The 14,062-nt window shown below is 40.0% G+C and overlaps 1 protein-coding gene across 3 annotated transcripts in view; it reads right to left on the reverse strand.

Moving 5' to 3' along the window:
- Window positions 1-5,135: 5,135 nt before the first annotated feature.
- Window positions 5,136-14,062, reverse strand: part of LOC148357939 (homeobox protein cut-like 1) — a 125,482-nt gene continuing 116,555 nt past the window's right edge. For all 3 annotated transcript variants that reach the window (XM_088344963.1, XM_088344964.1, XM_088344965.1), the window contains one exon: window positions 5,136-13,475. In XM_088344963.1, coding sequence (XP_088201089.1) covers window positions 12,983-13,475 — 493 coding nt within the window. In that variant the 3' untranslated portion in view covers window positions 5,136-12,982. The remainder of the gene's footprint in view (window positions 13,476-14,062) is intronic.

Consider the following 14,062-nt stretch of genomic DNA (forward strand, 5'->3'; position numbering starts at 1 on the left):
ACTTGATTACTTTTAATTACTTTTGGATTACTCCAATACCAAATATGGTAATAAAAGACAAAAGAAACTAAATATGAATAAAATTACTAAATTTTGTGCAGGCTTGGGGAGTAACGGAATACATGGAACGGCAAAAATGATGTTGGCAAGCTGTTTGGATTTATTTTCATTTTGTTTCTGTCGCATTTTATGTTAGTTTTGCCGGAGATCAAAGCCAGGAGAGAAAGCTTACCACGTGTTGTGAGTCATAATTGTATTCATATTTAGTTTCTTTTGTCTTTTATTAGCATATTTGGTATTGGAGTAATCCAAAAGTAATTGAAAGTAATCAAGTTAAAGTAAACCTACCCAACCCTGTTACCTACCGATGAAGACATGATCATTCTATTATTTTTACCGTATATGCATTCTAACTTGGAAAGACAAAACGTCAAAAACCAAATTCCCAAAATTGCTTTCAATGACATATTTGAGCTAATTTGAATATCATCGAAGGAAAAACGTTTTTGATCTTGCTAGCCAAATGAACTTAATACTCTGTGACAAAGGCTTTGTTTGCAAGCACAGCAGTCAGATGTTTGTGGTAGTTAACCACAATGTTAGCACACATTAAAGTTGATATCAATTGGATTGAGGGCTGGAGACTGGCTGGGCCACTCCATGACGTTAATGTGTTTCTTCTTGTAAATGTAATATCACCCATAGTGACTCGGTCAAAAATCTAGGTGTTATATTTGATCCTAATCTGTCGTTTCAGTTACACGTGAAAAATATTACTAGAATAGCTTTCTACCACCTCCTTAATATTGCGAAGATTCGTTCGATGCTGTCCCAATCAGATGCAGAGATTTTAATTCATGCGTTTATTACTTCTCGGCTTGATTACTGTAATATATTGCTTTCTGGTCTCCCGATGTCTAGCATTAAAAGTTTGCAGCTGGTTCAGAATGCGGCGGCTAGACTTTTGACTAAGACCAAAAGGTTTGAGCATATTACTCCTGTATTGGCCAACTTGCACTGGCTCCCAGTCCACTTAAGATGTGACTTTAAGGTTCTCTTATTAACATATAAATGTTTGCATGGGCTTGAACCCTCTTATCTTTCCGATTTGATTTCCCCCTATGTTCCTGCACGGAGTCTGCGCTCGGAAAATGCCGGTCTACTTGTGACTCCGAGAGCCAAGAAGTCTGCGGGCTCGAGAGCGTTCTCCATCCGGGCCCGGGTGTTATGGAACGCCCTGCCTCTGGAGATAAGATCTGCAACCTCAACGGAAGTTTTTAAATCGAGGCTTAAGACACACTTCTATTCCAAAGCATATGATTGATGCCCACCTCATATTCTGTTTTGTCCTGTCTTTTTCCGACGCCTGCCTGGCTGATACGAAGGAGAAGGATGATTTGGGATGGGTCAGCGGACCGGCGTCTGACCTGCAGCATGTCAACCCCTGCATTTACCAGCTGGCAGAGACGGGAGGCAGCGTCGTGGCCGTCATAGACTTTCTGGACTGGTTTGCAGGCTGGGGGCGTCGTTGATGTCATGGACTTTCCGGACATTTTTTAACACCTTACCTAATGTTTACTATTATGTGTACAGTAATGCTAATTGTAATTCACCCTGGTCAATCCTGGAAGGGGGATTACCACATGTGAGGTCCTTTCTCAAGGTTTCTCTTTTCTCCTCACACTGAGGTTTTTGAGTTTTTCCTTGCCCGCATGCTGGTTTAAGATCAGGTAATTGTGTAATTTTGTAACTGTAATCCTGTGCAGTCCTTTAAGACATTTTTGTGATTAAGGGCTATATAAATACATTTGACTTGACTTGACTTCTTGAGTCCTTCTTTGGTTGCATTTTCTGTATGCTTCGGGTCATTGTCATGTTGGAAGACCCAACTACGGTCATTTTTCAGCTTCCCGGCAGAGGGGAGGAGGCTGTCCCTCAGAACTGCACAGTACATGACTCCATCCATTTTCCCACTGATAAGGTGAAGTATCTCTGTGCCTTTGGCAGAGAAACACCCCGAAAACATGAGGTTTACACCTCCATGCTTGACGGTGGAAACAGCGTTCTTGGTTTTTGGGGTCATAGGCAGCATTTTTCTTCCTACACACATGACAGGATGAGTTTAGAATTTTGGTCTCATCTGACCACAGAACCTTCTCCCAATCACTTTGTACTTCTATGTAGTGATGCCACACGTGGCTTCGTAAGAAGGGGTGCTTTTCTGCTCTGCAGGATTTTAAACTATTGTCTCGCAAAGTGTTGCCAATAGTCTTCTTGGTGACTGCGGTCCCAGCTGCCTTGGCTGCAGGACCATTTCCCACAGTTCTCATGATCATTCTATTGAATTAAACATGTTATAATTACTATTTTTCTTTTTACTCTATTTATTTAGTTATTTGGCTTTGTGTTGTTGTTTGTCTGTTCATGTCAATTTTGTTTGAAATAATGCATTGTTCAACAACAAAAAAACAAAAAAAATAAATATTTTAAATGAACTTGCTGCCAATACTAGCAGCAAAATCAGCAATGCAAAGCTGATGCTAGAAAATACACTCTTTGGCCACAATTAGTGTTATTTTTTTATAGAGATGAATATAAAGACATTTGGTTATTATTAAACCAAACAGTTTCTTATAATTAGTAAGAGAAAAGAGACGAATCCCATCAGGTGATGCTGCGTTTCTACCTTCCGACTGAAGGATGCAAACGGGTCCAGCCTCTCCTCGTACTGGGAAGAGTAACGCATCACTGTGTCATCGCTGCCTCCTGCCTGCAGTGCAAAACAGTGTGAGAGCGAAGTCAACATCACCGTAAACACGAACAAGCAACGAGAGCTGTACTCTGCCGGCGTAGCTCTGCAGGAACTTGATCTTCTCGTAGAGTTTGATGTTGTCGGCGCGGAGGCTGTCCAACTCGTTCTGCAAGGCCTGCATGGTCTGCTGCGTGGAGCGGCTCTCCTGCAATGGAGGTCACGGCACCGAAATTGTGTGTGGTGTGAATGAGAGAGTATGTGTGACAGTGACTTACAGCTTCTAGCTCCTGGTTGCGAGAGCGGAATCTTTCTCTTTGGCTGGAAATGATGGAGAGGAGAGAGTCCATTTGACCTTGGGGCAGCTCCAATTGCATGCTCACGCTTGGATCTGGGAAAAAAACTTCATGTTATGTTGAGAATAGATTGAAGATTTTTTTAAATTTGCTTTATTGAGGGATGCTGCAAAGGTGTGTTTACAACCTGTGCTATTTACTTATTGAATCTTGAATGAAATGGAAACTTACAGACAAATTATATCCAAGTGGCTTAACTATAATTAATGGTATTGTCATGCGAAACAAAATACAAATATATCAAGTGAAAAGTTATTATTACATTCGTAAGCTGATGATAAAACTGATGATACCCTGTTTGAAGTCATTTTTAAGTTGTACAAAAAGTCCAGTTAGATAAATGCAGGAAATAAATAAAATAATCATCATTAAAATTAAACTTAGTCTCACTAGCAGAAATTTGTACTAATCTTAAATGGCAGAGGAAGAAAATGTATGTCTATTTTTTTTCAGATCGAATGTGTGCGTGTATCTATATATATATTTTTTTATGTACAGACGCTGCCCTACATACGGTCAACATTGTTCATAAGTTGAATTTGTTTGTAAGTTGCTTCAGTGCTATTTTTGTATGTTTAAGGTTTATATTAGTATGTTTAAGGCTTGTCCTAAAAATAATTTTAAATTTCATAAAATAATATGCTCTATATATATAAAGTTAAGTTAAACTTACTTTCGGAAGATGGGCTTCAAGAGTTAGGCAACTTCCTCCTCTGTGGTATAAAATGGCCGAAAAAAAACGATCCAACCATTTTCTTAACCGCATCAAGCTTTCTTATTCCACTTTCATTTCAAAAGACACAGCTCGCCTCTTCTTTACACCAACCATATTGAATGGCTGAACAAGATATTAAACAATAAAAATTTCAAAGTTCTTAGCGTGCTGGAGATACAATACAGTATGTTTACACAAGAACTAGGAAGAGGAAACAAATTTCTTCTTCGGTGCACAATACAAAATATAACTTACAGCAATGTCCAGATATTTTTCGACATCCCCAAAAATGTTCGTATCTACCGTTTTACGTAAATCGAATGGTCGTAAGTGGGGGGCATCTGTATAAAAAAATCTAGTAATATAGTAGTATAGCCATTTGAGACTTCTTTTGATTAAGGGCTGTACAAATAAACATGACTTGAACTAAACCAAATGTAACCTTCTGAAAACTAAACAGATATATACCAATATGATAAAGCAATTATTTCTTACAACAAACATCGACTTAAGATAGATTTGCAAATTACTTTATCAACAAACCTCCTTGCAATCTGAAATCTCAGAAAAAAATAATATTTCTAAAAGATTACAGTCTGTTACAAGTAGTATATGTGCACTGTGCAGTTCTAATGACTTAAGATAATCTCAGGGGCCACAGAAAACTTTCCTTTGGGGCAGATTTGGATCGTGGGCCTGGACTTTGACCAGGGGTTGGCAACCCAAGAGGTTGAAAGAGCCACATTGGACCCCAGAAAATGAATACCATATTTGGAGCCGCATATAAATAAAAAACTTTCTTGTGGGCATCAACTTTGACCAGTAGTTGGAATCCCAAAATGTTGAAAGAACCATATTGGATAATTTGCCTTTATTAAACTATCCGTTGTTAGCATTAACTTGGATGGGTGTACCTAATATTAAAACTCAATTAGGTCTGATGTCTGTGTACCTGCAAACATAGCAGTGGCCTCTTTGATGGGCTCGGGAATGTTGACCACTTCGGCGCCGTCGGCACCGGGCCTAGGCAGAGAGGGCAAGGCCTGGATGGTGCTCAGGTCATGCTCCAGCCTCAGGATGAGCTCCTTCTGCTCACCGCTGATGCGCACTGCCGCCGCAAACTCTCCCTGCAGCTCTGCATAACGACCTAGGGAGTATAAAAATAAAGGTTTTACTATTTCACATCAAGCATTTGGATTTGTTTTAATCACAAGGAACTCACCTGTAAAGGAGGAGAGGGGATTTACATAAACAGTAACTTTTTTTGTTTTTCTCTGAGAATACCTTGGAAGGAAAAAAAACACCCATAGCAGACTTTTGGTATTTGTATAAAAGAGATTTACTTCAATTATCACACCTAGGGTGCATGTGAATAATAATGATGATGAATGAATCAAATGTCAATCATAACAAATACATTGTGAACGTTTCATACAGTGATATTGCTTTTTCAATGTTGTAGAAGAAAGGGGGGACTGACTGTCTTACAGTGCTGAGAACAAACAACATGATACGTTTAGTAGATAGATATAACAAAAGCCGTGATACGTGAGGAAAACAAACCGGAAAAAAACAGGGAAAAACAGCATCTGGGGGGAGTGACGGAAGTGCTGAGAGACTGGAGTAGAGGATGGGGGGACGTGAACCGTCCCTTTTACAGTCATGCACAGCGCACACACTCGAAGTGGTGGGGAAATCGTTTTTATGACTTCCAAGGTGTGTGAAAAAGAAATTCAATGTAACATAAAGCCTCGACGAGCATTTTAAAGCTTTCCAAGGTTGTGGGGGAGGGCTGAGGATCTCTCCCCCCTCGGGTCATTTGGTTGTCAGTCTAAAACTGTGGAGGAAGCTACACGATATGGGAGGAACATGGGGAGAGGGGTAAACAAAGGTGGACAACTACATCACTATTTGGCTTTTTGCTTCCTCTTTTTTCTTCTTCTGTCTGTTTACATTGAAATGTTGAGCTCGGAAACGAACCAAAAAGGTGAAAGGAGGTGAGTGTACAGTATTGTGCTGTTTCTCAGGTGTGACACAACTACTGTGTGTGCTACGCGTACAGCACCGCTGCGTCAGGGTGAAAAAAAACAAAAACTTCATAGGATATATTCTAAAGGTATTAATATCATTACAAAAACATCTTGAGGTGTTTTTCTCTTTTTTGAACATTTTTTTCCTGAATAGGGTGACCAGTGCTGCTGTCCAGGCTTCCATCACAATAATATTAGAAAAAAAAAAAAAGCACTACTTCAAAGAGATCATACAGTAAAGCTTTACGACTTCAGAAAAAACATGATATGATATACAGCATCTGTTACACCTTTACAATGTTATTCAACAGTGTATAGAATCATCTGGATCTTAAATTTGTAGAAAAATATCTGTGGATCATGGAAAACAAGTCCTGAATCGTCCCTTCTCTCGTCCTGCCTTCCAAGGAAAAACAAAACCCAAAATAAAACACGCTAATAAGTGACTCCGCAGCTACTTGACCCAGACTCGTATTCATATTTACAATTCGTAATCCTCCCTCTCCGAAAAGTTGGCACACGTCATCTCCTCCGCGAACCAACGCGGAACACAAGAAGACAAAAACCCGACGAGGAAATTGAAGAAATAAAAATGCCCTGTGAGGAAATTCAGTGTGATTACAGTGTTTGCTGATTTGCGGCGTGCTTCCTCCTTCGTTCTGCTTGTTATGTACAACGTCAAGCTAAATTGGGGGGGGGAATACAACCCCCAAATGGGTCAGTCATTAAAACAGTTGTTTTTTCCAGCAACGTACAGATTTTGTATATTTTTAGTGCCCTGCTTGGCAGTTAAAGGCACAAATCTGATGACGAGCTTGAAAAGTTGAAGACGAAATGGGTTAAGTGCTTTTCAGAAAGGTTAAAGTAGCAATACGAGTTGCATGGGCGGGGCCCTGCTGCGCTCCGAAGGAACTGAGACGTTTGACACCTGGCGTCCAAGGAAAATAACTTAAGAGGGATTTTTGTTTCCCTACATAGAAACTTTTGATGTAAATGTAGTGCTACGGACCACGTTTGACTATATGGACAGAAGCAGTGAGATACATTTTTTTTACACATATGTGCTATTAACATCTATAGACATTTTTATTTCTTAACCAGAGCTGCCATATATTGAAAATCACATTTCAAAATGGATGAAGAGAATTTTCAAATTAAAAGAAAAAGGTACCTAGCAGCATTAAAGAGCACCGTTTTCAGGTCGTAAGTGGTCTAGAAAGTGTGTATTTAGTGAGTTCCTACAAACTAAGTAAACCACAGCAGATACTCGGCACATGGTTCCTACAATGCTAAAATTCATTCTATACGGGTGATGATAATGGAATAAAATCGACACAAAAATCAACGGAAACTGTTCATTTGTTTCCATGTAATTATTTTGCATTATTTCAAAGTTTAATGTTCACAAATGTTCCACTCATTGTGTTTTCCAAAACAGTGCCATGTTTACGACGCAATTAAAAGTACCGTACATAAAGAGTGAAACGGGACTCCTTTTTTGTTTTGTTTCAAGTGTTTCGAAATAAATTTAAAAAGTAGACAGCTCAAACTTCTAAAAGCAGTTATATTGACTGATTCCCCTAGATGGATCTCTTTAGTTAAAAGATGCACTGGAAATTTATCAAACTATCCTTTGTATTTAAAACAAAATCACCATCTGAGTAAAAATGAACACTTCTTGATTTTTTTTTAATCATTTTTTGCCGTTTTAAAATAAAGTGCGTTTTCAGTAATTGGCTATAAACTGGCGCGGTACAAAAGAATGTTAGTATTTGGTGGCTCTGCTTACATACAATATTAATGTATGCACAATAACAGAACTAAGGTTAGCTGGTGTCATGGGATGCTACATGGCAATGACCTGTGCTTGAGGAAGTATTTTTTGGTGGTGATGTAGAAATTATTCTTAGTATTATGAGAATTGTCGAAATTGCTATCTCAGAGGCCAAAAGGCTCCTGAGAAAAATGAACCGCAACCACTCGAGGGTGCTAAAAGCAAAACGGAATACAACATAGCCCTCTTAATATATTTAACATTTTGAAGTGACGATTTACTGAGGCAATAAAAAATGAAAATACTTATTGAAAATAAAAATATTTGTAGGCGTTTCTCTTAAGTAAACAATAACCAGTGATTAAGTACGACTCAAGAGTCAAACTTCTTACCTGATTTAATAATGTAAATATTTTTATCACCTGGTTGTATCCCAATACTTTGTCCATACAGTATATGTGGATTTGAGCACACGGGCAGAATTTATGATACCCTGTTGTTAAGTAAATGAAAACACACGCATGAAAAAGTTAAATAACACGTATGTAATAAATGTAAAATATACATGAAAGCGGCACTCAAATGTTTTTTTTTTGCAGGTAAAAAGCAGAACTGGTCAAACAGTTTGAGCTTATCAGTTATACTGCAAGTTTTGTAGCTTGAAGTTCTGCATTTTGGCAAAATTCATTTTTGTCAGATGCTTGACTGACTGACCCATTGGGTTTTATTTCATAACAGAGTCGTACCAACACTGGCGTGAGTTAAGGGAAAAGGGAATTTAAGAGAAAAAATTTCAGCAAAAAAAGCAAATCAGGTGCTTACTACTTATATTCATCCCGGTCGTGTTCCCGTTCTGTCACACACCGTTACGCCTAAGAACGTACCGGTTGTTCATCATGTAGAAAAACGGCCGTCGCTTGTATCTATTTTAGTGTTCGAGTCTGTGCTTGGTTCTCAACCACAATTAAAAGGCATCCGATTCCCGGGAGCCCGGGAAGGTAACTCCTGTGTAGTGTTTTACAGACCCTGTCCCAATAAGTGCTTTTCTGTTCGGACTGCTATAGATTACAATTCTGCATAATCGTAGGCTGGCTCTTCTGTGTGGGCTTGCACACCTGCTAGCTGGTACAACTTTTTTTTAATCTCAATTTGGCAGATATGACCTCTTTACAACATGTATTCTCATTTTCAGGTGATTCCATTTGTCCTTTTTGACAACGAGCATACACTTGGACCTGATCAAGTTGATGGTGATGAACGACGGGATGAATTATAGTTTAAAAAAGATAAATGTGAGCGAGTGTTGGCTTCCGTTGGCTAGCCTTAGCTAGAGTTAGGTTGCATTAATAAGCAAAAGCTAACTTTAGCAAAGAATAACTTCTGTTACATAAGTTAGACTTAGCAAGCTTTAGCAAGCAATAGCTAACGTTAGGTAGCATTAAAAAGCGTATTAGCTTTGGCTGGCGTTAGCCAGCACTAGCTTGAACAAGAAAATGTCCGCAAGATAAAGATCTTTTTTTTTTGGTGAAGTAAAAATAAAATGATATGTTATCCAATCATCTTTATAAATTGTTCATCCTCAAGCTAGAATTTTAAGAGCATTACTGTTCATAACGGAGTGGGTGGGAGTGAATGGTGGACAAACGAATTATTCAAAAATATTGAAATGACATTAAACGTTTCTGATTCATGAATATACAAACAAATGACAACTAGTACGTCTCTGTAAATATTAACCAATACTGCCGGCAGTCTATAATGTCTAGAAAAATGTTACTTGCCCTCAGGAACAGTATAATCCCTTACAAAATAGACAAACTCAAAACGATAAGACATTAAATGAAAAATTACAGCACCTATAAATAAGCAGATTAAAAACCAAAACTATAAATGCCAAAAAAAAGAAGCAATAACAACCGAGCTACAGTAAATCATTGTATCAAACTATGTGGTGAGAAGATTAATGAATTGGTAACGTGTCAAACAGCTTAAAAAGAAGGGTGTCAGTTGTGCACTAGTAGTGTGTGCAAGAAGAATACGAAATATGAACCCCACCCTCACACTCATTGGAAAAACACACACACAAAAGGGGAGGCAGTGGGCTGACAGGCACTGAGGGCTTGTGTGGGACGAGGACAAAGTGATATGCCTTCAGATTTGTAGTGTATACAGTAGAATTGAATGCGGGGGGAGAGAAGGAGTCCCTGGATACAAGAAAAAAACTGGAGGAGAGTATAACTTCTCACACCAGGATTGGAGTGAACTCACTTTTCAACTAAAAAATACTGTACATTGAAAAAAATAAAATAAAAATCCTATCATCAGGAGTTTCTTTTTTTACTTGATAACCAAATGATAATTCAACTCTGAGTGAATTGACCTAGACCCTGACCGACATGCAGGCGAATATACTTACGCACATGACACACACAAACACGCGCGCACACTTCCTGATTTGGCCTATAAAAAGATGTGTGTTTGTGAACAGGAAATTAGCTGGTGGTGAGCGCACACACACACGCCCCCACACACAAACAAACGCACAAACATACAAACTCGCACACCCGAGCAGATCCAGTGCTGGGTCAATCTGTGACGTGCACAATGTGGAAAAAAAAGGGAAAAAACAAATAACCAAGTGACACGGAAAGTATCAGCTACAGCAGTGGTCGGCAACCACCAGGCAACGGACCGGTAAAGGGCCTTGGGTAGTTTGACACCAGGCTGCACAGAAAGAAATATAAGTCCCATTATATTTTAGCCTATTTTCGACACTACTACTCTCCAAACCAAACTTGAACCGGGGCATTGAGGTGGTACGTTTGAATTCTAACCAGTGTGGTTCGCACTGGCGGGCGAAGTTTCTTGTCGGGCGGAGCAACTGTCAAGTTGAAAATGAGAATTCCTTCCGATACAGTGAACTTTACTGAGTAATGGATGAATCAAACCAAACTTCTGCATTTAATGGTCAAGTCTGTTATGCTAAAACAATTGTAACACTGGCCACTATGTAAAAACTTTTGGCAACGGGGGTTGGAGGATGCATGGATCTTTATTGCTATTTCCAACATGCAAAAGTTAGCCTGCTAGCCGTCCAAACAACACAAAGTGCAGCTAACAAGGGGACCAAAGGGGAGCAAAAAAATTGGAAGGCTTCAGCAGCCCTGATGCTAACTGGGAGCTAAGCGGACATAATTGTAGCAACTGCAAAAAGTCACAATCGCCAACCTAAAAGGAGGTGAAGGCAGAATAGGAACGCACGCTTTAATGGTGGCAGGTAAACTTAACTCACGCAATTATAGGAGGCCGAAGAACGCAACTCAAACAGTCACAAGGCCCCCTGCGACAGTAGGCAAAGTTTCAATTTCTCCAAGCAAAAATAAGCAGTATGCAATCGCTGTTCACTACGAAGTCTATTTGGGAACTGCCTCACATGTTATGTTAATGGAATTCACCTTGAAAGTGTTGTGCTTCTTACAAAATGTCAACTTTGAGACTAATTTTCTCGAATTAAATAGCGCGTGGAATATTTTGTCAAATATTTGCACAATGTGGGGAGGAAAACTACATATTCTTTGCTTGATTAAAAGAATGGTCTTTGGTATTTACTTTATGTCAAGAACCTGACACAGAGAACACATAACCCCAACAAGCCTTTTGCAGGGTTGGTTATATTGATTGATTGTATTTTTAATTACATGGCACGTGGATCGACACGACGTCTTGCTTTTAGCGTTATGATAGTGACCAGTGTTTTGCCGTTAGCTCGTTTGCCTCACAGTTCAGAGTTCAAAGGTTCCAGCTCTTTGCATGGAATTTGCATGTTCTTCCCGTGCCCTCAGGCACTCCGGTTTCTATCCACATTCCAAAATCATGACTGGGATGGGCTGATTTCCCCATCGACCCTTGTTAGGATAAGCGGTTCGGAAAATAATAAATGTGATTTTGGTGTGATATCACGAGGATGTCTAAATGTTCCACATAAGTACACATTTGGTTTACACTCATAATTATTATTGATAAAGTTATTATTATATTATTATTTTTATTGTTGTTATTATTTTGAAAAACATGTTTAATGCCGCCTTTGGGCTGGTCAGACAATGAACCGGTCCGTGGTACAGAAAAGGTTGCCAACCACTGAGCTACAGTACTATGTGAAGTCATTGTATCGTATTTCAAAGAATGCAACATTTGCCCATCCTAATTTCCTTTTTCTTTCTTTCAAATAAAAACAACAACAGAAAAAACAGCATCTTGTTATTCTCTTATTGTACGCTTATTTTGTACTATTTAAAATGCTTCCTAAAATTTCCCTATTTTGTTAGCTTTAGAGTCAGAAGACTGTGCAATCTCTTATTGGCAACCAAATTGCAATATGAATTCCCGAGTAAAATAAAACGGCAGAAGAGAACGAGACTGTCTTTCATATTTCAAGAAGGTTCCTTCTCTCCTTCTCTTCCAGACCAGCGTGTGTTTGTTAGGAATTATTACGTAATCCTTCTGGCCATCATATGGCTGTCAGCAGGATAGAGGAAAAGGGGGTCAGGGTTACACAACAGGTCAAAGTTTGTACGCCGGTAACCGCGGCAGCTCAGGTCTTATTACCCTATTAAGAGTGTAGGAGTGAGATACAAAAGAAGAAGAAAAAAGCGCCGACGCACACTGACGCAACCCCTAAATGTAAATAAAAGAACACGCACGCGCACACACACACACACGTAAGTGAGTGAAAAAGGCAAAGGGTTTGTAACAGTCACTCTACAGTGTGAAAAATGAGGCGTCTCACTGAGTGAGGGGAGGTTTGTGGACACTTGGGAGGTGAGAAGAGCGGGAAAAACATCTCCTTTTAAGAAAAGGGTATTCCTGTCTCTTATATATCGTTGAGCAGTGTGTATCACTGGGACAGCTGCTGCAACAGGCCTCGCCTGTCTTTAGCCAGTCCAGGTTTTCGCAGCCCCCGGCCGCGGGTCAGACCCAAGCCCCGGACTGAGCGGTCTGGTGCACCAGTGGCTGGTGATAAGGGAGTAGGGGGGAGGTACAGCAGGGCCAGAGGCCAGCAGGACGGCTAAGTGCTTTTCTCAGTACAAAAACAAAAACTGAGTTAAAAAAGGAGAGATACTTAAGCTCTCTTATTTTGTTCATCTAGGTATTAGGTAAATCTTCTTTTTAAGGATTTTGCCAACAACTCTTATCGCTTTCCTCTATTTGGGAAAGCTACGAAGTAAAAATGGCTGCTGAGCTTAACTTTGGCTGTGTCCACTCTCCAACTGGAACAGAGCAGGAGGGGTCCAAGGTTAGAGGTGGTGAGGTTATTAGAGACGAGATGGGGCAAAGGATGCACGAGAGGGGGCAGGGCTAGAACTCCCATTCTGATGGATCCTCCTTGCTGGCGGCCTTCTCCAGCCGGTGGATGATGTTATTGAGGTTGGCCGCTTTCTTCTTGCGCAGATTGTTGTCCCTGGGGTTCCTTGCCGGCCCAGAGGCCGGAATGTGAGTACTAGAGGCGGAGCTGCCTGGGGATGCCTCTGAAAAGCTAAAGAGCCCCAATCCGCCTGGCCCACAACTGGACCCTGGTGGGACACAGTCTATCTGGGACGGGGAATTATTAGAGCCCACTACTTCTGACTCGGCTTCCATGTCGTGGTCTTTGCAAGATCCCCGGTTGTCCTCCGGGCCCAAAGCAAAGCCCTGGCGCGCCTCGATGGTGCCTTCCGACTCAGTTCCATCGCAACTGTCGCCTTCGCATGATTTTGACCCTCGCAGGGAGGGAGAGCCCCCTTCGCTGCCAGGCCCGACACCTCCAGCCGCCTGGATTTCTTCAATAAAGAGTTCTCGTCGGATGCGTGACCTGGAAGAGACGCTAGACGTTAAGCTTTTGCTCAAGAACTAACAATACATTTAGTTTAACACATGTTCATGTTGATTTAAACTGTTTCAAAAGAGCTTTTCAGAATTTGGAAATTTTTAACTTGCTGCCTCCATCTCCTGGGTTGTGAAATCCTTCCAGCCTCTGTCAGCTAGTGCATGATGTGTGTGTAAGTACCCGCATTTCTGAGACACGCTCGAATTCAGTATACGATTCTATTTTGTCTTTTATTTAAAAACAAAACAAAAAAAAACAACAACAACGACTGAACATTATGTCACCGTTACTCATGTTTCGCCCCTAAGAGCTTTGCTGATGGTAAGAAAAAAGCAGATAGGAGCAGTGTGAAATAAAATGTAAAGAATTTTTGAACTCAGTTGCGGATTGTTAACACATACCTAATAGAAAAAAAATATTCCACTTTCAACTTTTTAAGGACACTTCAAAGAAAGCACCTGACCTAAAAAGACGACAAAATTTAATTTTTTAAGCTCTACTAATGTTTTAAATGTATCTAATATATTTTTCAAATATAGAATTGTAAAAAACTAAAACTCAAAAATCTATGG

Source organism: Urocampus carinirostris, chromosome 10, assembly GCF_059441175.1.
Source record: "Urocampus carinirostris isolate Australia breed hairy pipefish chromosome 10, RoL_Ucar_1.0, whole genome shotgun sequence".
In the NCBI taxonomy this organism is placed as follows: domain Eukaryota; kingdom Metazoa; phylum Chordata; class Actinopteri; order Syngnathiformes; family Syngnathidae; genus Urocampus; species Urocampus carinirostris.